This window comes from Pipistrellus kuhlii, unplaced genomic scaffold (genome assembly GCF_014108245.1).
Source record: "Pipistrellus kuhlii isolate mPipKuh1 unplaced genomic scaffold, mPipKuh1.p scaffold_m20_p_7, whole genome shotgun sequence".
NCBI lineage: Eukaryota > Metazoa > Chordata > Mammalia > Chiroptera > Vespertilionidae > Pipistrellus > Pipistrellus kuhlii.
The window spans coordinates 38,443,439-38,464,989 of NW_023425573.1; the positions used below are offsets into that span (position 1 = coordinate 38,443,439).

The 21,551-nt window shown below is 44.6% G+C and overlaps 1 protein-coding gene across 9 annotated transcripts in view; it reads right to left on the bottom strand.

The window, feature by feature from the left end:
• Window positions 1-21,551, bottom strand: part of RAPGEF4 (Rap guanine nucleotide exchange factor 4) — a 249,197-nt gene that overhangs the window by 58,841 nt on the left and 168,805 nt on the right. For all 9 annotated transcript variants that reach the window (XM_036421380.2, XM_036421379.2, XM_036421384.2 and 6 more), the window contains 5 exons: window positions 19,537-19,658; window positions 17,582-17,765; window positions 3,244-3,328; window positions 2,304-2,364; window positions 272-348 (listed from right to left, as the gene is read on the bottom strand). In XM_036421380.2, the coding sequence (XP_036277273.1) occupies window positions 272-348; window positions 2,304-2,364; window positions 3,244-3,328; window positions 17,582-17,765; window positions 19,537-19,658 (529 nt within the window). The remainder of the gene's footprint in view (window positions 1-271; window positions 349-2,303; window positions 2,365-3,243; window positions 3,329-17,581; window positions 17,766-19,536; window positions 19,659-21,551) is intronic.

The following is a 21,551-nucleotide window of genomic DNA, read 5'->3' on the forward strand; positions in this document are numbered from 1 at the left end:
CATATGGGCTATGGAATAACTTAAATGTATACATTAAAATCTACAAGGAGATGGGCCCCAAAAAGTTCAATACCACTCTGAGTATAATTAGATAATTTATGATTAGAGATGCTATAATGACTTTTTTCCATCGGGTAACAATGTTGTTTCAAGTTTAATTGTAGCACTAAATTGTTAATGCTTAGGGCTACACTAGTAAGTAGAGCATAATAAAGACTCAAAAAGAAAAAGATATATATATATATATATATATACACACACACACACATACCTTTCCATAAATGACTACATTCACTGATCCTTTTAGAATAATGTACCAGGAGGTACCTTCTTCCCCTTGGTTAAACACTAGATACAAAAAGAAGAAAAGACTTATGACAAGAATAGAAGCACATCAATATAAATTACAGCTTATCAAATCACCATTTTTAAGTTCCCAGAATTACACATATATTCCAGAAGGGGGGAAAAATGACTGGCAAATACTAACTTATTCAGGTGGCATACTGTTTCCTTTTCTATAGAACATAAAAGGAACAGTAACACTGCTCTCCTGGCCAGGCCCTGAAAAACCCATTGGTATTAGACATCAATTAACAGCAATCCAGTTCATCAAGCAATACCCTTTCACCCACAATTCATTGAAACTTACTACGCTACAGGAAATAGTTTTTAAAAGCAATTGGACCAGTAATGTGAATTGAAAACATGCAAATTGGTACTGCTTATTGTTTAAAGATATCTGTCTATCTATCTACCTATCTATCTATCTATCTATCTATCTATCTATCTTTAAATGGGTTGAAAGAATAACTACTACATTCAGTGTAGACATTAGTTACAATGGAAGGGAAAGAAAAGAATAAGAAAAGGGAGGATATATGGGGCCTTCAACTGTATCTATAATTTAATTCTTTAGAAAACACGAAAAAATATTGCATGCTAGTGTTCAAAGGTGCTTGTTATAACCTCTATTATTTGTTTGAAATATTTAAATATTTCATAATAAAATGAAAACAATCAGTAAGTTTAAATCAGTAAGAATGAAAAGAATAAAAGGGAAGTTGTGCAACACCAGTGATCATAAAAATATTAATGTGAACCTTTAAAATTTCAAGAAAGGACATTCTTACTAAAATAAATATCAACGTTAGGGATGCCACTTTTGGTGACTGAAAAACATCTTGAAATATAACTTTTGTTAACTCTTTTTGCTTTTACAATTCCTGCCTTCTGCTTATTTGACTAACACAAGTCAGTGTGAAGAAAGAGCAAGACTTTTCAGAGAAAGTCTCTTGAAACGTTAACAGGTATCCATTCAAAAAGTGTCTCATGTTCCACACAGTTTAGGAAGTGTGAGTCTAACTGGCTGAACGTTTTTCCTTAGTGCAGAACTTCTGAGAGCTTAGCACGCTGGAGGCATACGATTCTCCATGAGAGGTCAGAGAAGGTGGCGTTTCCTGACCTGAGTAGACCACTAACTCTGCTCTGCAGATTCATGGGCAATGCTAGCCTGAATACTTTAAATATATATATTTTATTGATAGTTAGGAAGGGAGAGGGATAGGGAGTTAGAAACATCGAGGAGAGAGAAACATTGATGAGCTGCCTCCTGCACACCTCCTACTGGGGATGTGCCTGCAACCAAGGTACATGCCCTTGACCAGAATTGAACCTGGGACCTTCAGTCCACAGGCCGACACTCTATCCTCTGAGCCAAACCAGTTAGGGCTAGCCTACATACTTTTGTTCACATTTATGGATATCAAATTTCAATTCCTTGCTTCTAAATATAATCACGGAGCTAAATTACAAACTGGGTTCTGAAGAGATCCTGAGTATTAGTGCTGTATAAATATTTGGGTCAAAGAAATTCTTTGAGTCTTGGAGCTGATAGTGGAAGCAGGAGAAGAAAAGGAAAACAGGATCGTTTATCATTCTAACTAGCAATTTCAAGAGATGGATTAGTTCTTCTAAAACCACCAACTGAAGTGAGGTCATTGTGAAAGGGCCTGCCTGGAGAGCAGCATCTTCCTCCCACCTCTTTACATACACACCGCCTTCGGCCAGCAGCTGGGCGTGAGCAGAGACTCAGACTGCAACAGCCCCCGCTGGCCCCAGAAAACCACTACGCTGCAGGATCACAGACATGTGCCGGGAATGGTATAGGTCTCAACCAAAAAGTCAAAGTGCCCAGGACGTCCTGCCGAGTCTGAGATGGGAGCGTTTGCAGTCAGGGTCCGATGGCACAGGCTCTGGAGGGGACCAGCCAGGCGCAACATCCGATGACAGCTTTCACTTACACACGGTGCCTCCTTTGGCATGAGACTCAAAGATGAGAACACCTGCTAGCTCCCGTTTCACCTAGAAGAAAAAGAGAAAGGATGTGGAAGGGCCAGATTTTTTTTTTTTTTTTTTTTTTTTTTTTTTTTTTTTTTGCGGGGGGAGCACGCAAACAAGTTCCCTTTCTGAACAGTGCTAACTGACCTTCTTCCCACACAGTTATCTCTGACTCTGCTTGTGCAACTGTTGTCTAGAACCATGTTCACTAGATTTGGCGCTAGATTCTCAAAGCTCTTACATAAGCTATTGTATACGTGCATTCATACAAGACAACTGCCCTAGAGATGGTTTAAAACTTGGTTTCACACATACGCACTAGCCGTTTCACTGCCTATCTTTTGTCTTGGGTGAGAAGGTAAGATCATGTATAATATCATGCGACTCTATTGCTGTTACAGGCTCTTCCCTGCAAACGTGTTGGGAAAGTCAATGCATCCTTGCAAACGTGTTGGGAAAGTCAATGTCCTCAAGTTGACTATTTAAGCTCAAATGTGTAAACTAATTTATATGACAAGGTAGCTAAGAAAAAAAATTTGATTCCAAATTATGGTCCCAAGTTATGGCTCCATCTCCCTAGGTACCAAGTAACCTGAGAATTTTCACCAGTGCCTGGGTACCTGTGGTTTGGGGGAGAAGAGGAGATTATTCACACTCCTCTCCATTCCTCCAGGACTTGGGGAGCCAGGACAAGGGCATGCTGGGGACCTGGAGCACAGGTAGGGAAAGGGGTCTTCCAGCACCTTCCTCTGTGGTGCGAACCCCTGGTGTTTACATTTGGGGAGCTCCTCGGCACTGCTTGGGGCCCTGACAAATGCCTTGCTGCTCTCTTCAAAGCCCCCTCCCCCCCCCCCTGAATTTAACTCAAAGTCTCCTGACCTTGCTCAAGAAGAGACAACTTACGGTGGTAGAAAGATGAGATAAGGCTTTAATGTGAAGGAGCTCATCATAGATAATCTCTAGGTCATCCATACTCCTCTGGCCAGGTCTACAAAGAAAAAAGTAACAAGGAAATAATGAGAAAAAAGGTCATCACTAAAGCCTGAAATACAGAAGTTGACTCAAGGGCCAGTAATGCAATTCAGATTTCTTAGGAGTAATCTCTATAAAAAGATATTGGCAGAGGGCGAGAGTATGCCATTATGATCCCTAAAGGAAGTTCTGAAATTAATGTGTTGTCACTGGAAGAATGGGCACAGAGTCCCCTTCCCTTCTAACCTCAGAGGGAAGAACATCTCTGCTCACATTGTAGTTGGCTAATCTATCTCACTCTGTAGATGATTGTTCAAAAAAAAAATTGCTTTGCATTACCATCTTAATCAGTAATACGAAAACTTGTCTTTAACACAACTAGAAACAAGTGATTTCATCAACTGGATGATTAATCCAAATTCCTTGAGATCCTGTGTGGTATCTTAGCCCAACAGAATAATAATGCTGCTGTCACTATGTTTCATGCTTCTATCATAGGACTTAAGTAAGGGATGTATAAGGACTCAATATTTTCTTACCTATTTATGAGAAGGTGAGGGCATGAGATGAGCAGAAGGCAGACAGTAGTGTTTGGGATTAGGAAGAAAAGGAGGGAAAAGAGGTATATACCTCCACTTCCTAAACTCTGTTTCATGCATGACCACTGTTACACGAGGTGTTAATTAGTATACTAGTTAGCTTCTCCCCCTATAATATTTTTTTAACTAGTATCTAATAATCTCCCTTTAAAGACAGGTTATGTGGATGTTATGGACATTTTGACATGGAAGGACAGAATAGATTCCTAATCACTTTCATGCCTGTAATTATTCTGGAATCACTAATTGTGATTAATTAGAGATCAATGAGAACATCTGATTGGTGAGGAATTTAGATATCCTATTGCTCTCTGCAATGTAAGAAACCTTAACTGATATGTTATTGAAATTTTAAAGCAAATTGGTTATTGATTCTGAGAGTACTAGGAAGTCAAGCTCCACATGGATGGACAGGAAGCATTTGCTCTCAGCTAATTGCTACAGTCATGCATGTTACATACTACATAATCGTCAGTCTATCCCACACATTTTGTCCTAAAATTTTAGTAACTTACAGTATTATTCAATGTTACTGTATAGCAAATATTTAAACCTTAACGAGCTACTGGTGGTGTTCCATGCTTAATTACACTATATTTTTAAAAAATTATCCTGGGTCAAATAAATTCAGGGAGTGATGGTGCACTGAATAGAGCGCTGGATTTCCAGTCTGAAGATAAAGTATTAACCTCAGTGCACCCCCCACCAGCTGTGTGACATCAGCCTCAGTCTCATCTGTAAACTGGGACATGCCTTCCTGAGAGAGTTGTGAGAGCTGAAGGAAGCAGTACATGGGAAGGTACCTGAATATTTATTTGTGTCAGTGGGGGGGGAAAAACCCTCAGCAAAATGATATTCGAAACTCAAACCTTTGCATAAGAAGTTAAACTGACAGAGAACAACATTTGGGCCAGTAAATCATACCTGAAATTTAGTCAATTATAGATAAGCACTCTGAGCAATCAGAACTGAATTGCAAATACTCTAAAATAGTTAATTGGATTAAACACTTTTGCAGCCATTCATAAGATGGGGTCGATGACAGATCAAGTGGGGGCCATCGGAGGAAGAAAACTCTTTGCACCTTGCACATCACCTTCTCAAGGACAGTTTAGCATAAACAAAAGAAGACGATATGTCTCTCAGCATCTACGAAGGGTATATTTCCTAACCTTGACTATACAAAGACTGGTACTAAGCCCATGACCCAGGGAGATGCCAGCCAGGCCCACCTCCTGCCAAGGAACACCACTGTGCCCCAATCCAGTGCTTCATGGTGGAACGCAGAAAACATGGGACCCAAATGCACTAAAGAAAAAACAATGGCCACAGGGACTTGAGGGGGCCAGGCCTTCTTAGCAAGGGGCTAATCTACTACTTGACTTACACATGGGATTTTGGAAGGAGGATCCTTGGGGATTTAAAAGTCAATTGAGTCACCTCAGTCCATCTACTGCGATAGAGGCAGCTAAGGTGAGAGTCTTAAGGCAGGCATAATAGGATTATGCTCTTCAGCACAAGGAGCTACCCTGCTGTTCTTCCTGCTTGACATCAGCTGCAAATAGCGTGGACCTCCTAGAAGCCCGCTAAAGAGAAATCAGTCGCCATATGGAGGGAGGAGGAAGACTCCGCTGGGGAAAGAGTTAGAAGTTAGCTCTAAAATCCTAACACATTCAAATTTGGAATTTTGGGAGATCTTTATGACTTTAGGAAGAATGTTTTTATATAACATTAATATGAAATCCATATTGACCAACTCTTTTTTTTTCAGGTGTAGTTGATTCTTTTTTTAAGTTTTTCTCATATTAATCAACTCTTGCAGATTTAAAAAAAAAAAAGTGTTGCCTTTAGAATCTATACATCACATTACATTTAAAATAATTATATATTGTCCAAGAGTTAAAACATATGAGAAAGAACTCTGTCAGATCCACAATGCAACATACTAAAAATGTGACAGCTGGTTCAAGACACCCCTTGGCCATTACAGGTAGTCCGAGGACCTGCAGCGAAGTGCGGGAGAAGGCAATGATGGCAACATTCAAGCCTTTTCTGAAACCTACTCAGCTTCCCACTGCCGAACACCACTGAGCACCGACGGAAGCTCTCTTCTCCTCATGCCACCCGCCTCCTGGCCCTCTCTTCCTGCTTTCCTAAACATTTCCTCTCATTGTCTTTTTTGATCTGTTGTTCTTTTGTCCGCCTCCTGAATTGTGCTGTGCTCCAACGTTCTGCCTTCAGCTCTGTTCTCATTTTGTTCTGCGTTCTCTCCCTTTGAAAAATCCCCAACTTTCACCTGTATAACGCTGAGTTCTAAGTTTTTCTCTCCAAACAGATTGCTTTCCTGAGCTGGGGACAGCTTCCTGGACAGTTCTTCCCAGACAACCCACAAGCTCCACATGCTTACTGTCCAAGGTGCTCCCTCGTCATCAACGGGCAGATCTCAATGGACTTTTGCAGACTCATCTATCTTCCCTTCCTCTCTTCACACCTTTCCTCAGGGCTCTGTTCTCTGCTCCACCCATGCCCCACATCTCTCCATTCCTCAAAACGCTATGCTTTTTCATGTCTCCAAAGCTTTTCACATGCTTCTCCTCTTTGCCCAGGATATTTTTTTCTGCTTCAAGACCAGCTCAGATTATCTCTCTCCCAGGTAAAACTAGTTCTCCAGCCTTTATTCTTCCATGACACGTGGCCCTGTTACTGTGGTGATTACAACATAATGTTATTTGTTTAGATACCCATAATCCCACACTACTCTTCAGTGCACAGGGCACTGGGTTTGAGCTATACTGGTAAATCATGAACTTTCTAGGTGCCCAGTTGGTCTAATGCCTTGTTTCTGCCTTTCTAAAATGAGAACAATAAATAGGGTTGTTGTAAAGGCCAAATGTGTTAATATACGCAAAGCATTGATTCATTGGAAATATAGCACAAACGGAGGATGAAATTATTTTCAGGGTGGATGTTCAATACAGTTTACCAGATGAGCAAAAACTCTAGTTCTCACAATTCATGCTGAATTCAGGGTCTGTCCAAAGGACATATGGAAGCAATACCACAAACCAGATCATGTTTTGTGGACTGAGAAAAATGGGGGTTTAAGCTCTGTTAGCCCTCATATTCAAGGTCCAGTAAGACACAGTGGCCACGACACAACTCACTTTTGTCTTGGCAAATAATTAATGGAGGGAGGAGACAGGATGAAAATGTTGAACCTTACCTCTTACTCCAAATCCTTTTAAGTGGAGAGAGAGAGAGAGAGAGAGAGAGAGAGAGAGAGAGAGAGAGAGAGAGAGGGGGAGAGATTTTCTAAAAGATCACAGATATACTCATCCAGCTGTAAGGAAGAACTATCATCTTAGACCAGCTGAAGTCACTCAGTCAAGATCAGTGAGGGCCTGGACCACGTAGTATCTGCTAGGCTGGGCCCTTTTGTGTGGCAGGAGAGTTGTCCGCCATGCTCAAGGTCTGCGGAAAAGACGCTTGCAAACCCAAAACAGCCCTGAAAACAGACAAACACCTCCACCACAAACCACAAGAGTACTATGGTTGGCCAGAGATTTTAGGAATTCTTGGATGACCAAAAGCAGATTGGAATAAAATGCCTGAGAACAGCTGGAAGCAGCCACAGCTCAACTTAGATAAGAAAATCAGTTTGGAAACAGCTCAAGTGCCCGTCAGTAGATGGGACATTTACAGGATGGGATTCTATGCAGCTATAAAAAGAGGATCTCTTACCCTTTGGGACAGCATGGCTGGGCCTGGGAAATATTATCCTAAGTGAAATAAACCAAAACGGGAAACACAAATATCACATGATCTCACTTATTTGTAGATCTAATGAACAAAATGAATTGGCCAACAAAATCAGACCCATAGCATGGGGCAGACGGACATACCTTGATGTGGGGTTGGGGGGATGAGAAGAGATAAACCAAAGAACTTACATACTTATATGTTTGGCTCATAGTCATAGGCAATAGACTAGTAAGACCTGCGGGGGATGGTAGGGGGTGGGAGGAGGGCTGCGAGAAGGGTGGGGGGAGGGAGGTATCTGTAATACTATCGACAATTAAAAAGAAAAAGAAAATCAGCACAGGAGGGAGACGGCCCTGCTGATAAGACAAGGCCAGGAGCAAGCTGGTCAGAGTGATTCAGGGCCCTCCCCTGCCCCCCTCTCAGCAGGAGGCATGGCAGAGTTTGCTGCCAGGCTGAAACTCGGACCTGCTCTCTAAGGTGAAGGCACAGCGGGAGCTGGGAAAGAAGCAGAACAGAGTGTGTGACAGCTGTGGCCCTCCTGCCAGACACAGAGGAAGGGCTCCGTCCCTGGGAAATCCTCCTTAGAGTCAGAACTCCTGGGAAGAGGTGGGGGGAGGGAGTTTAGCCTGCATGCTCCCCTCATGCCTCTCTTGAAGCAAAGGCTGCCGGGAAATGTGGCCCCCAGTGCCTTCGGGGCCAAGCTCCGTTGGGGGTGTGGGCACCACACCTGCCCAGAGATCATCGACGTGGCAGCTTATTGTACCCCCTGATGTGCACGCATCAATAATAACCACTACAGAGAAATCAGGACTTCCCCGGATGCCCTGGTAAAAGCTATGGTAGCCTTTTGAATTGGAATGGAACAGAGCTTCAAAACAGTGTAGTCTCTGAGTCCAAAATAACATTCAGAATGAAAGGGGAAAAATAACCCTGAGGTCCAAAGTGGTCAAGTAATCACAGGGCGGACCACTGTCCTTCGGCAATCCACCCAGGTAGACATGAGCTTTTGGGTCCTATTTACAGAAATGTTTAATGTGGTGAGAGAAGTCCGCACTGCCATGTGTGAAGAGACTTATTTTAAAACATGAGTATATTCACAGTTAGCAAAGCAACGAAAGCTTTTGTGAGAGGTTGGCTACAGCAAACTCACTGTTGCCCGGGGCCTCAACATGTCATCAGAATTGAGAGTTGACAGAGGTCCCAGGGAAGAGGCCAGACAGAGCAAACGCCAGTGTGATCAACCTGTGCCACTGAAGTGAATAAAAATGGGAGTCACTCTCCTCTCCCCCCCCTCCCCACAATGGATCTTCATGTGGTGGCTGCAGTGACAGAACAGCCCAGCAGCTCCTGCTCCGAGGCCACCAGCTCAGAGCTGCTGTGCCACCTAGTGTCTCAGAGGAGACTCGCCTCTCTCAGACAAACGTTCTCATCTTGATCCACCCCCGCCCTAAAAGAGCACCGGGCAAGTCTACAACCGTGCCTTCTCCATCGCGGTCACTGAACAAAGTCGTGCTTTCAAAGTGGGTTTCTCCTGGCAAACAGTGGCGTTCAGCACCTCTCCTGCTTTGGTCTTTGCGGAGATGGTGGGGAAAAGACAGAGGAGAGATCCTGCAAATCAGCCCCGGCCTGTGCAGAAAGTAATGAAAGGGTCCCAAGGACTGAAGGCAATTTGGCTTTCAAGAGTCAGGGAGCACGGTGCCTGGAGCAGGAGGAGGGATCGCCTCGGCGCCTTCAGAGAGGAACCTGCGAGGCCAGGGGACTGAACTGACTCAGGCTGCTCTGAGTGGCAGCTGGCGAGTGTACCCGGTCTTTACTCGTCCTTCCCCAGATGTCACGGGGAGAGATATTAGGCATCCCTGCTTCTTCACAAGCCGGCATGGTGCCACATTGATGTGGATTTGTCAGATCCCGCTGTGGAAAGGCCTAGTTTCCGCAGGGGCCGCGTTCTGTCTAGTTACAGACACGATAATAAACGGGGATGGATGGAGAAGCCATCTGTACGTTAAAGGATGGGAGGGCCCAGGTGACATTGGGAACCGCTGGTAAATACAGTTTTATCAAGGAATTATCAAGGTGAGAGACAGACACCCTCCATGCTGGGGATGTGAGTAAAATGAAGGAGTCATCCAGCCACCAAGCAGCACATGGACATGGCGCCTGGTAAAACATGCAGCCGAGAAAGCAGATGACCAGCGCTTCCAGACCTGCCGCCGTTAGACCTCTCCCCTGGTGCCCGGGGGGAAACCCAGAGAGTCAGCATTGTCCATATCCATGTGAGCCACAGCCAGGCTTAAACATAAAGGAAAGGCCTCATCGTCTCTGTCTGGAGCTGAGAAAGCTTTCTTGTATTGCAACAGTCCACCTCAATGGACCTGATGCCCCTGGTTACACGTCACTTTTCAAACCTGGATCATTTTCTCACTGGTAAAGTCTTCTTGAGAAAGCACCTTCTTCCACTTCTCTGACCGGTAAATTCGGTTTCCCGTTCACTTGTCTAACAAACCAGCAAATTGTTTTTCTTTTCTTTACCTCCTAGCCTTGCTTCTTCTTCTTCTTTTTTTAAAAAAAAATATATATTTTATTGATTTTTTACAGAGAGGAAGGGAGAGGGATAGAAAGTTAGAAACATCGATGAGAGAGAAACATCAATCAGCTGCCTCTTGCACACCCCCTACTGGGGATGTGCCCGCACGCAACCAAGGTACATGCCCCTGACCGGAATCAAACCCAGGACCCTTCAGTCCGCAGGCTGATGCTCTATCCACTGAGCCAAACCAGTTTCGGCATAGCCTTGCTTCTTAAGAGTTAGATATTAGGTGGTAGAGACATTCCAGGAATCTGGAGTAAGCATACTTGGGCTCAGCTCCTGATTCAGCCACAAGCACCACTGTGTGATGTTAAGGAAGGCATTTGACATCTACTAAGCTCAGTTTCTTCATTTGACAATTGTGGATAATAGGCCCTGTTCAGTTCACAGAGTTATTTTGAGGTATGAAGAGGTGATGTATGTGAGGTCACTATACTGTATAAACTTGTGTGATTCATTTATTTTTCAATTTTTTTATTGATTTGAGAGAGACAGAGAGGAAGAGAGAGGGAGGGAGGGAGAGAGAGAGAGAGAGAGAGAACCATCAATCAGTTGCCTCCTGCACCCCAACCAGGGATCCAACCCATAACCTGGGAAGTGCCCTGCCTAAAAATCGAACCAGTGACCTTTTGGTGCACGGGCTAATGCACAACCAGCGGTGCCACACCTGCAGGGATTGTTTATTAAGTGTTAGTTTTTATTTTAAATTCTGGCAAATGGGTTGATGTTCATATTTTTCTATAGTAGATGGTATACTTGTACTCCGTTAAGGTATATATGGTAGTCATTGAATAAGATAAGATTTGTCTATAACAATTATTTTAAAATCAGATTTCTATGATAGATACCCTCCCAAGTGCTCAAAGAATAAACCCAGGAGGCAATTTTGAACAATTTTTGGCCCAGGATAGGTGGTAAAGAACACAGGTTCTGAAGTCAGACAGACCTGGACCAAATCCTGAGCCCATCACTTTTGGGATAAACACAAGCAAGTGACTTAACCTAAGCCTGTTTCCTAATCCATAAAATGGAGATAATATTAATAACCACCAAACAGTTTTGTTGGAAGAACTGAATTAGGTAATTGTTGAACACAGTGTCTAGCACCCTTGAGTTCAGCAAATGTTGGCTAGTTAAATACAACTCCCCTGTGAAGTTGGGAGAGGTTAACTAGGTGTTATTAAACTCATTTCATAGCTTAACAGCTTTGTGGCCTAGAGTTGTTAGGCGAGTTATTGATAAATTATTGTAGTAAGATTAGAATCCAGGGCTCTTACACTCAGTCTTTCTTTTACTATATTTAGCAGACTCGGGTCCAATGCAAGTATTTCATAGGCTGTCATTAATTTCTCAAAATATAATTAATTTTAGTCTCATAAAACTCCATATCTGGCATCCTGTCTTTAGTCCGGACCCTGCCAACCCATTCTCCACGGATGGCAGAGAAACCCTACTACTGCAAAGCTAACCATTCAATGGTGCACCAAGCAGCTATAAAATAATATCCACAGAGGGAGAGCAGGCCTCCTTCAACCTGACCTCAGCCTACTCTCCAGCTGCATTTCCTAGCACTCCGAGTCCGGGCCCTCCTTCAGGGGGAAGCAGCTTATTGTCCCCTGCTGGAGCTTCTGGACATCATTCTGCTCCCACACCAGGCTAGTTCTTTCTTTGTTCTGGGAAGAAGAGCACTAAAATATTGTGTTTTGCTGCTGTTCAGAACAAAGAGCTTGATAAAATACAGGGAATATAGTCAACAATATTGTAATAACTATATATGGTGCCCGGTGGATACTGGAAATATCAGAGAGAGAACACTTGGAAAGTATATGATTGTCTAACTGCTTTTCTGTACACCTGAAACTAATATAAAATAATACTGAATGTAAACTATAATTGAAATATAAAATTAAAAAATAATAAGTAACATTAAAGAAGAAAGGTTTGAGAATTAGTCTAAACATCCAACAATGGCAAACTGAACGCATTACTACAGAATATTCAGAGGATAGATTACTATGTACCTATAAAAAATAATCCCATCTTTAGAGAATACTTAAGGTTAAGGGAGAATGCCATGAGATATTATTAGGTATAAAAAGTTAGGAATTGAAATATAACCTGAGGGATAATACCAAAGTGTTAATAGTAATTATTTTGGGGAGGTGGAATGCAGGTGTCATTTATTCTTCTTTACTCTTTTAAGTTGCCAAAGTTTCTACAATAAACAGATTGACTTGACCAACAAAAATTCATTAAAAATTTTAGGTAATATTATATTGAACCCTAAACTACAAATGGGAAGTTATATCCATCTATCCCTCTCCCAAATCTGAGCCCAATGGCGGCAATCTAACTGTTGGTTTCTTGGGCACATAAACTGGGAGGATAAGAGTCAATTGCTTTTATGGGGGAGAGGCAAACCCAACCCCCCAAAAAGGCCCCCGTAATGCAATAATTTCTTCTGGTAACTTCTATAAGCTTTCACTACGGCACAGCAATCTTTCCAGGAAAAACAATGGTGAAGCTTGTCATGCCGTGAAGGGAAAGATTCACAGTGAATTTCTTATTTCATTAAAATTAGGCTCTTTCAGTCACACTTCTCTTTTCACCTGATTTGCATTTGAGAACTACCAGCCCAATTCCAATGTTTGGACTTTACAAGTTTGAACATACTCTTGTCATACCCCAACAAAAATCAGAACCCTAGGCACCACTGATTTTAGGCTTTCTAATCTGGGTTCCGCTGGTGAAGCAAATTACAAATTACAAATTCCACGCCCTCAGAAACAGCTTGGACAAATAAAGGCCCTATTAAAATAGGCTCACAGCCTCTCAAGCGCCCTCTAGAGCAAATGTGTGGAACAGCCAAAATGTCCCCCCACTCCCATCTCCCCCATCCCCCACCCCCATTTTTTTTCATGTCATTTTCCTTTCAACCTCATGCCCCATAGCATATATTAATTTATCACATGGAATCATTGAACTTAAGTTTCTGAAGTTCTGATCTTTTAAAAAGATTCCAGAATCTGTATATATGTGTGTGTTTGTGTGTGTGTAAAAAAGAAACATTTTACATAATATACTTAACAAATAATAATAAATATATTAAATATTCATATTTCTTCTGCTCGGGTCTGACTTAATCTCTTTCTGAACTACTTAAGCTTCTAGGCTTTTAGGGAATTTCAAAATTGTAGACCTACCTCGAATTAGATTTGGAAAATGCCCTCTACTTCATTTCTCTCCCACCTTTAGGCGAGATTCTCATAGACCATTCTAAATAGTGGAGCATTATATTTTACTTTCCTTGGAAGAAGAGGCTGTGGGGCTTGTATGGCAAGAGCCGTCTTTGTTCCCTTGAAGCCTCTTTGTACTCAGCTGGCCTCAGTGTGTAACATGCAGCTGACCTGGTCACTCCGCATCTTCTTACTTGTGGCCCCACCGTATCTGCTCAGAGTCAGCCAGAATGTAGGTTTCTACCAGTAAATGTCTCCCTTGTAGTTATTCGAAGTGGAGTAACCTCATTCTTAGGCTTGTAAACAAATCAAAATCAAAACAATGAGCCCTGAGAGTTCATTTTAGGTTTGAGGGTCCTGTCTGTGAGCTGCGACAACAGCACCGTCAAACTGTCACTGTGCCATGGCGCTTGCCCCCAAACGCCACCCAGGTCTGCACCTGTGAAACCAGGACGGGCATTGTGCGTCACTCCGCCTGCCACCACACAAAAAGCTAATTTCACATTTCCAATGTATGTGTGTTTTTTCCATACCAATAGCAACAAGAGGGTGCCAAAAAAAAATCTCCCCTGAAGCTCTATTCTGTTTTTAAACTACAGAACATTCTTTCATACTTTGACAGATAAAATGCTGCAGTTAATGTAATAAACAGAGAATTTTTCTAAGTAGCCTGTCAAAACAAGTGACACTTTTTTTTTTTTTTTTTGCTAGCAAGTCTCCGATTCAGAACAATAGGAAGTACCTTTCAAAGCAACATCTTCATTATACAATCAAATTCTCCGAGTAATCTTCTCATCAAAGAAGATTGTGTTATTTCTTTCCCGGTAATTATCAGAGTTCGGCAACCTCTCTGGCAGTGGTGATGGTTACAAAAGGCAGCTGTGCTGAGTTAAAAACTGGAGGGTCCTGCTCTGGTCCGTATGGAGCCACTGAGATCTGACGCCTCCACATTCCTGAACAACGTGGCAGTTTGGGCGGTAAAAGGGCAACATTTCTAGGACCTATGAACACACAGCAGTTTCCTGGAGCCAAGGGCTCAGCGGGTCTTCGCAAGGACAGCGGTGATACTGGCACTCCTTGATCACCTAAGCTTGTTTTCTTTCCACTGAAATAAGATAAGCCAGAAGCTCCCAAGGTTATCAGATGTTTAAAAAATGGTGTGTGTGTGGGTAAAATTTGAAAGTCTGTCTCATTAAGTGAGATTCCTTCTTTTTCAGTTTCCAATCTCTTGGAGGCTTTCTTTGCAATAGAAGGAAAACCCCAAAGATACAGACTCATAAGAGGAACTACCAACCCAATGCCAATGTTCAGAGTTTTGTAAAATCTAGGAAGGTGGGAAAATCCCAAAGGCACGCAAACTAATGCATCTTGGAATTCTGGTGAAACCTGCACCTTCACAGCCAGTGATAAGCTGGAAAAATGGCAACCTCTGGAATGAGATTTTCTCTGAGGAACCTCTGGGCTGCCAAGGATCAAGCAATTCAAGGGAGAAGTAGAGAAGTAGAGAAGCACGAGAACAGAATCCCATTTCTAAGGGTGACTCATGAACTTGGCTCACAGGCTCTGGTGAGGGTGAATCAAACAATCGTGAATGTCTCCAGCAGGTGCCCAGCACATAGCAGGCACTCAATAAATGTTTGTTGCATCTGAATCTAATTTGGGAGTGCCTCTCTCATTGGATTATAAAATCCCCAAGGGCAAGAATCATTTTATTACTTTTTTAAAAAACCTCTTTGGTGCATACTTAAAAATCGTTGTAAACAGAATGACATCTCTGCCTCTCTTGAAGAGATGAGGGGACTTCAGCTGGGACTGTATATTCATGGGCATTAGGTGCTTTCAAACTTCCACACCAGGTTAAGTCCCCCTCTCCATGTTATAGTCTATTAACACTGCACATTTCCCTCTGTGCTTCATATTGCAGCTGTGATACAATGATTGCTTGCCTAGCCAGTTGTTTAAGGTCTGTCTCCTGCACTGGCAAAAAGCTCCCTTGTTCAATGCTGCAGTCTTAGCTATTGTCATAGCATCTAGGACAAAAATAGGTGTTCAATAAACATTGGTTGAATGAATAAATGACCAAACGAAGAAAAAATATTTTTGTCTTTAAGAAACTCACAGTTGACAGCAATGCTTCTCAACAGGGGCATTATTTCCAGGACAGTTCCTCATTTTGTGGGGTTCTAGGTATGGAGGTGTGCTTAGCGTCCCCTCTGTCCCAGACGCTGACCAATGAATGCCAGCAGCGTGCCTCGCATGCACTGAGACAACCAAACACCCTCCCATATTTCCAATGCCCTTCAGATTCACAACCACTGCATGGGGTTGGCTTGAGTAAAGTGTTAAAAACAGCAGAAAGGGGATGGAACGGGGAAATGATGAAGGCAAATGGGAAAAGGGGGTGTGGAAAAGAGAGGAAGCAGTCTGACAGGAAAGAAAGCATGGTTTGTTTATTTTTTTAAATATATTTTTATTGATTTCAGAGAGGAAAGGAGAGGGGAAAGAGAATACAAACATCAACGATGAGAATCATTGATTGGCTGCCTCCTGAACGCCCCCTACTGGGGATCGAGGCAGCAACCATCCCATGTGCCCTTGACTGGAATCAAACCCAGAACCCTTCAGTCCGCAGGTCGATACTCTATCCACTGAGCCAAACCAGCTAGGGTGAAAGCATGGTTTAGACTGATGGTGCTCAGGAGTTCTCCAAAATTGGGACTCTCTTGTGTCCCCTTGGCAACCAATCCCTGTGATCCTTCAGGGCAGACAAAGCAAAGCCTGGGAAGGTTTCTTGGATGCTCCTTATGTTGAGGGCTATGAAACTCTGGTCTTCTGTTTGATAGTTAGGCTTTATTAAAATTTTTGTGTGAAGAAATAAAATTCTGAAGCAATAAAAAAGACACAACAAAACAACCCAACAACTTGTTGTTGTTGTTTGAGGCTAAAGGAACTAAAAACCATGGTTTTAGAGTTAAGGATCATGGTGCCAACTGGGATGAGGGAAGGCTGTTAAACACACGGTGGGGGAAATTAAGAGCCAAGAGGAAGTTCTGACATAGGGGACATGGTGTGATGAAGAATGAATATTTTTGTTGAAGCTGCTGGGAAGCCCGGTGCCACGCTGAGGAAGGGCGAGAGGAAGGGGACAAACCCTGGGCACAGGACATAAAGGAGAGGGAGAGGCTCTGTGAGTTGGTGTGAGGGGCGGACACTGGTCGGAGGGACACCTCACTTTTGGAAAGTGCCCAGGGGACACGTAAGACATGTGAGGTCCAACCCTCTCACCAAGACCCGCTCATCACCGGAGGTCAGCCAGGCCGGTGACTCAGCCCTGACAGCTGGCTGGCAGCGGTTGCCGGGTGGAGAACAATTCCATTTCCAGCAGAAAAGCTTAAGCCTGTGCGTGGTTTCAGAACCGAGTGCCCAGCTATCGCTTGTTGGAAAGGTTCCCCTGAGACTGGAGCTGTGGCACCCGCTGCTGTATGCCCCAGGCCACATCAGAGAGCTCCCTGAACTCCAGGGGGGTTGGTCCTTTCTTTAGGAATTGATCTGATCCTCAACGGCAGCTGCTGGGCTGCGCCTGGAGTAAGGTGGGTTTCGGCCAAGATGGGAGGAGAGAGCGCCTCATCGGCTGAATGGAGACCTCAAAGCCGTGATGAGCACTGAGGTTCTCTTTAGTATGTCTTAATGTTAAAGAGCAGAGGTTTGGAGCAGGGTGAAAGGATGTGCTGAATGAATGAATGAGTGAACGAACGAACGAATGAACACAAGCAGGGGCATAAGGCCTGTGGCTATGACAGCTACTGCGTTAGGAGGAACAGGGGTGTGGTGGTCTGAGCCGATGGTCACTGAGCAAAGCTTGGTTAAGAGTGGAGTCCGTTTTGAAGCCAACCACTAAAAAATCTCTATATTTGTAACTCATGCAAAAGGGAAATGAAGTTACCTGGCTCAGAAACAAAATAGAAAAGAGACACACTGCTGTGCCTCCCTTTCGGGTCTCTCCTTTGATGCTGGGGGAGGCCCGGACTCTGGGAAGCAGCCTCTCCTCCCCGCTGCCCAGGTGTGCACACCCAGCTCTGACTCACGATTTGCGGAGGATCATCCTCATGTGGGCATCGGGGCCCATCTGTGACAGCAGCAGCATGGTGTCCTGCAGCTCCTCGTCACACTCCTTCTTCTCCTCCTCCGTCGGCAGCGGCGCGTCCTCGTGCTCATCATCCAGGAAGCGATAAAACAAATACTTGTCTTGGAAATGGTGCTCCTGGTCCACTGGGGGAGGCATGGAGGCAAGTGTCAGCAGCCGCACTCTGCCTCCCGCCCCCGCAATGTCAGGCCAGGCAGCCAAGGGGAAGCAGAGGGTGAGACTCCTCAACCTTCTCCCGCCGCTGGCCTAGGGCTGTGCAGCTGGAAGGCGTGACCTCTGGCTGCTGTGAGGCCCCACGGGGCTCCCTCCGGCCCGCCCACCTCCTGGACGCCCCAGAACTCTCCCAAGGCAGCCTGCCTGCTGGTCTGAGGAGCAAAAATCGCTGTGCGGACATTTCCTAGCATGCGGACTAGGTCCCACACAGGGAAATTATCAGCTTCCAGATCTTGCTCTAAACTGGTTTTTAAAAGTACAGACTTAAACACACACACACACACACACACACACACACACACACACAAAACCCCTAATTTGTTGGTTCAGAATTTTGTACTGTTTATAAACTGTCTGCACTTAAAAATATCAGAGTAAAATTGTTTTATCAAAGGTGACTAGACTAGATCACATACACATAGAAGGATCTTACAGTAATTTCCTTCCAGTTGTGATTTTCTTTTTTTCTTTCTTTTTTCTTTTTTTTAAATATATTTTATTGATTTTTTACAGAGAGGAAGGAAGGGAGATATAGAGCTAGAAACGTCGATTAGAGAGAAACATCAACCAGCTGCCTCTTGCACAACCCCCACCGGGGATGTGCCCACAACCAACGTACATGCCCCTGACCGGAATTGAACCTGGGACCTTTCAGTCCTCAGACCAATGCTCTACCACTGAGCCAAACCAGTTTTGGCCCAGTTGTGATTTTCAAAAGTGTTTTCCCTTAGTTCCCCCCTCCTCCAGCTTATTCTTTCTAAACATAAAGATTTCAATCTGGGAAGGACCAGGTCAGGGAAGTTGGCTCAGAATGCCTCACCTCTATGTCTTAAAGCGCTTAAGGCCCTTTTCAGGTTAGAGCATCAGGATTGTCAAAAGATAACAGGAAGTGGAAATCACTTCTGCTTAAAACGTGATCCCGGAACAGCAGCATCCAGGGCCTGTAGGAAATGCAGGCTCTGGGGACCAGCCCAGACACACCACCGCAGCAGAACCCCCATTTTAACAGGAGCCCCAGGTGGCTTGTATGCACTGTGACGTCTGAGAACTCTGGCAAGACCATCAGTAGAGTCCCGGATGCTGGTAAGTTAAATGAATGACTGTGATAGTGTGTCAGTGTGGAAGAGTGGTCTTCACACAAGAGGCGTGAGCAGTTGGACCACAGTCACACTCCAGCCCTATCAGGGGCTGCCTCTGCAGAGCACAGTCCCGGCTTTACATACGGCCCTCCTGTGGGCAAAACCAGCTCCCCCAGCTAACGCCCCGCTTAAAAGGCAGCTTCTGAATTCATTACTTTCCTCCACGGGCAGGAGCCCAGCCACCCATCTCGCTGCTCTCCATCCTGCCCCTGCACCAGGACTGTGGTGCGGTGCTCAGAGTGTAATCACTCCGCCAATGAACCGTGAACGCAAACTAATAAACATAATTGGAACTGATGCGCTTGGGTTGCAATTTCCCTTTCCCTTCATACCGTTACCCGCGTTAGGAGGGTACCGTGGTGGAACGCAGCAATCAGCAGCATCCACTCGCTGCATCTGTCCCGCTAAATGAAGATGCCAGCGCAGCGGGTCCCTCGAGGGACCATCATTCTCTCTTGCCCGTTTGGGAGTTCAGCAACAGCTTAGCCAGGGAAATGCACTCAGCATGTCCCGAGGGTTTTCCAGGGCCCGCGGCTCCTCTTACCGTGGTTGAGAACACCGTCTTCCACCAGGACTTGCCACATGCCCACGGCCTGAGTGCGGGAGTGAACACAGGGTGTCTGCTGCAGCATCCAGTCCACCAGCTCGGTCCCCACACAGCATTGCCTAAGGGGCACAAAGGCTGGATGGTCACCCCTTGTAGACCAAAAATGTCTCTGTTGAGAGGATAGCCTCCAAAGAGCTTACTGCTCTATCATGAGAGGTCTTCCTGCAAACACAGCACCACATGGTATGGCCTCGGGTTCTCAAACTCCTGTACAAGCCAATAAAACTGCTCAGCTCGCTCGTGAGAGAACCTTCTAGGCGAGGCTGCCTAGACAAACAGCATTGCAAGTTGCAGCGCCGGGGGAGGCCGAAGGGCTGCAGACAGGGAGCATTATCTGTGAAGCTAAAGATCACAGGGCCAGATCTTGCACCTGTCCCAGGAAATCTCAGTGTACAGCGAAGGCAAAGCAAAATTCTAACTTCCTTCTCCCGAGCCTGTGAGGAATGAGTTAATGTTTGTGAAGCACTTGGAGATGATCTGAAAGGCGCTGTGGAAGAGCCAAATGATACAGCACTTTATATTTGCAAGTAATACTGCTCATCTTCCTCAGAGGGGTGTTGGGAGAAACAAGCAATTAGCGATGCAAACCTCTTAGAGGTAAGTTCCAGGGGATGAGGATCAGCACTTCTTTCTACAGAGCCTGTCCTCTGAAGGGCTCCCAATGCTCTCTGTATAGTCACACATTCATCCCTAAGATGCCCCTCGGCGGCAAGTTGGCCAGGATGGGCAAACTACATGCATTAGTTAGGAAACATATAAGTACACGCACACACATTGGGACACACCAACACCTTCCATGGGATGATAGAGAAAGGCAGGTGTCCAGGGTGTGATGGTACAAGGGAGGAAATGGAATCTTTAAGTCCTACGGATGAATCCCAGGGGACTGTGGAACGGGCAGGAGTCACAGAGCAGCCGGCTGCCTGCAGCTGGGTCTGAGTCAACGGCGGCCTCCCTCCCATGCTAAGGATGCCACCGACTCCTGGGGACAGGGAGCTCCTCTTTAGTCTCCAGAGAGGAGGTTATTGGTGCCATGGCACTTTAGGAAGAGGCTTAGCCTGGGAGGACCAGGTCTGCGACTTATTAGCTATATGACTGTGGCTATATTGTTTCAACTCTCGGGCTCTCCATTTCTTCATCTATAAAAGAAAGGAGGAGAAAAAGATGGCTTCAACAGCCATTTTCAGTTATAGTAACTGAAATTTATCAGAGCTCCTGGGATGTCCTGATTCTAGTCTGACCCTAAAGTATTTCACCAGGAGGACGTACTGAGAAGGACATTAGGTCTCCAGGACTCCTCTGATTACAGGCTAAACCCACATCCTGCAGTTGCAATGGGCAAGGAGGCACCTACTTAATATTCATTCTGAACCAAATAGATGATCTGTCAAAATATTACTCCTCTGAGAATTTAGCAATGAGCAGAGTCTTGTAAAGGTACAGAAAAATCAATGTCATGTGGTTTTTAATTCAATGACTACCTTTCCTATAAAGAGCACATGGGGCTGAGATGGAGCCAGATCACCTTGGCCCTGACACCAGGCATGAGAACCCCGCCATGAGAATGCAAGACAAAGACACCCAGCTGGGCCCCCTGTCACTGGATTTCCTCCTGTTCATGACCCTGACCCACCTTAGAACTGACAGCAGATCACTAGTGGAGCGATCATTAGGGATGGTTCTGCATCTGGGGAGACATCAACCCCCTAATACTGCAGCAATGACATAATGGCCATAATGAGGTGAGGAGCAGGAGGGAGGTGAGGATGGAACTGGAAACAAGGTCTGGGACAAGGAACTCAAACTGTGTTGCAGAAAAGAGAAATCATGCCTTTGGCTTCCAGTTGCATCATGGGTCATTACCAACAGATCATTAATTTATGTCACAGGGTGTGGAATAGACACAACACCTATATTTCAAGGGTTTAAAATCCTACTACTCTGGAGCAAGG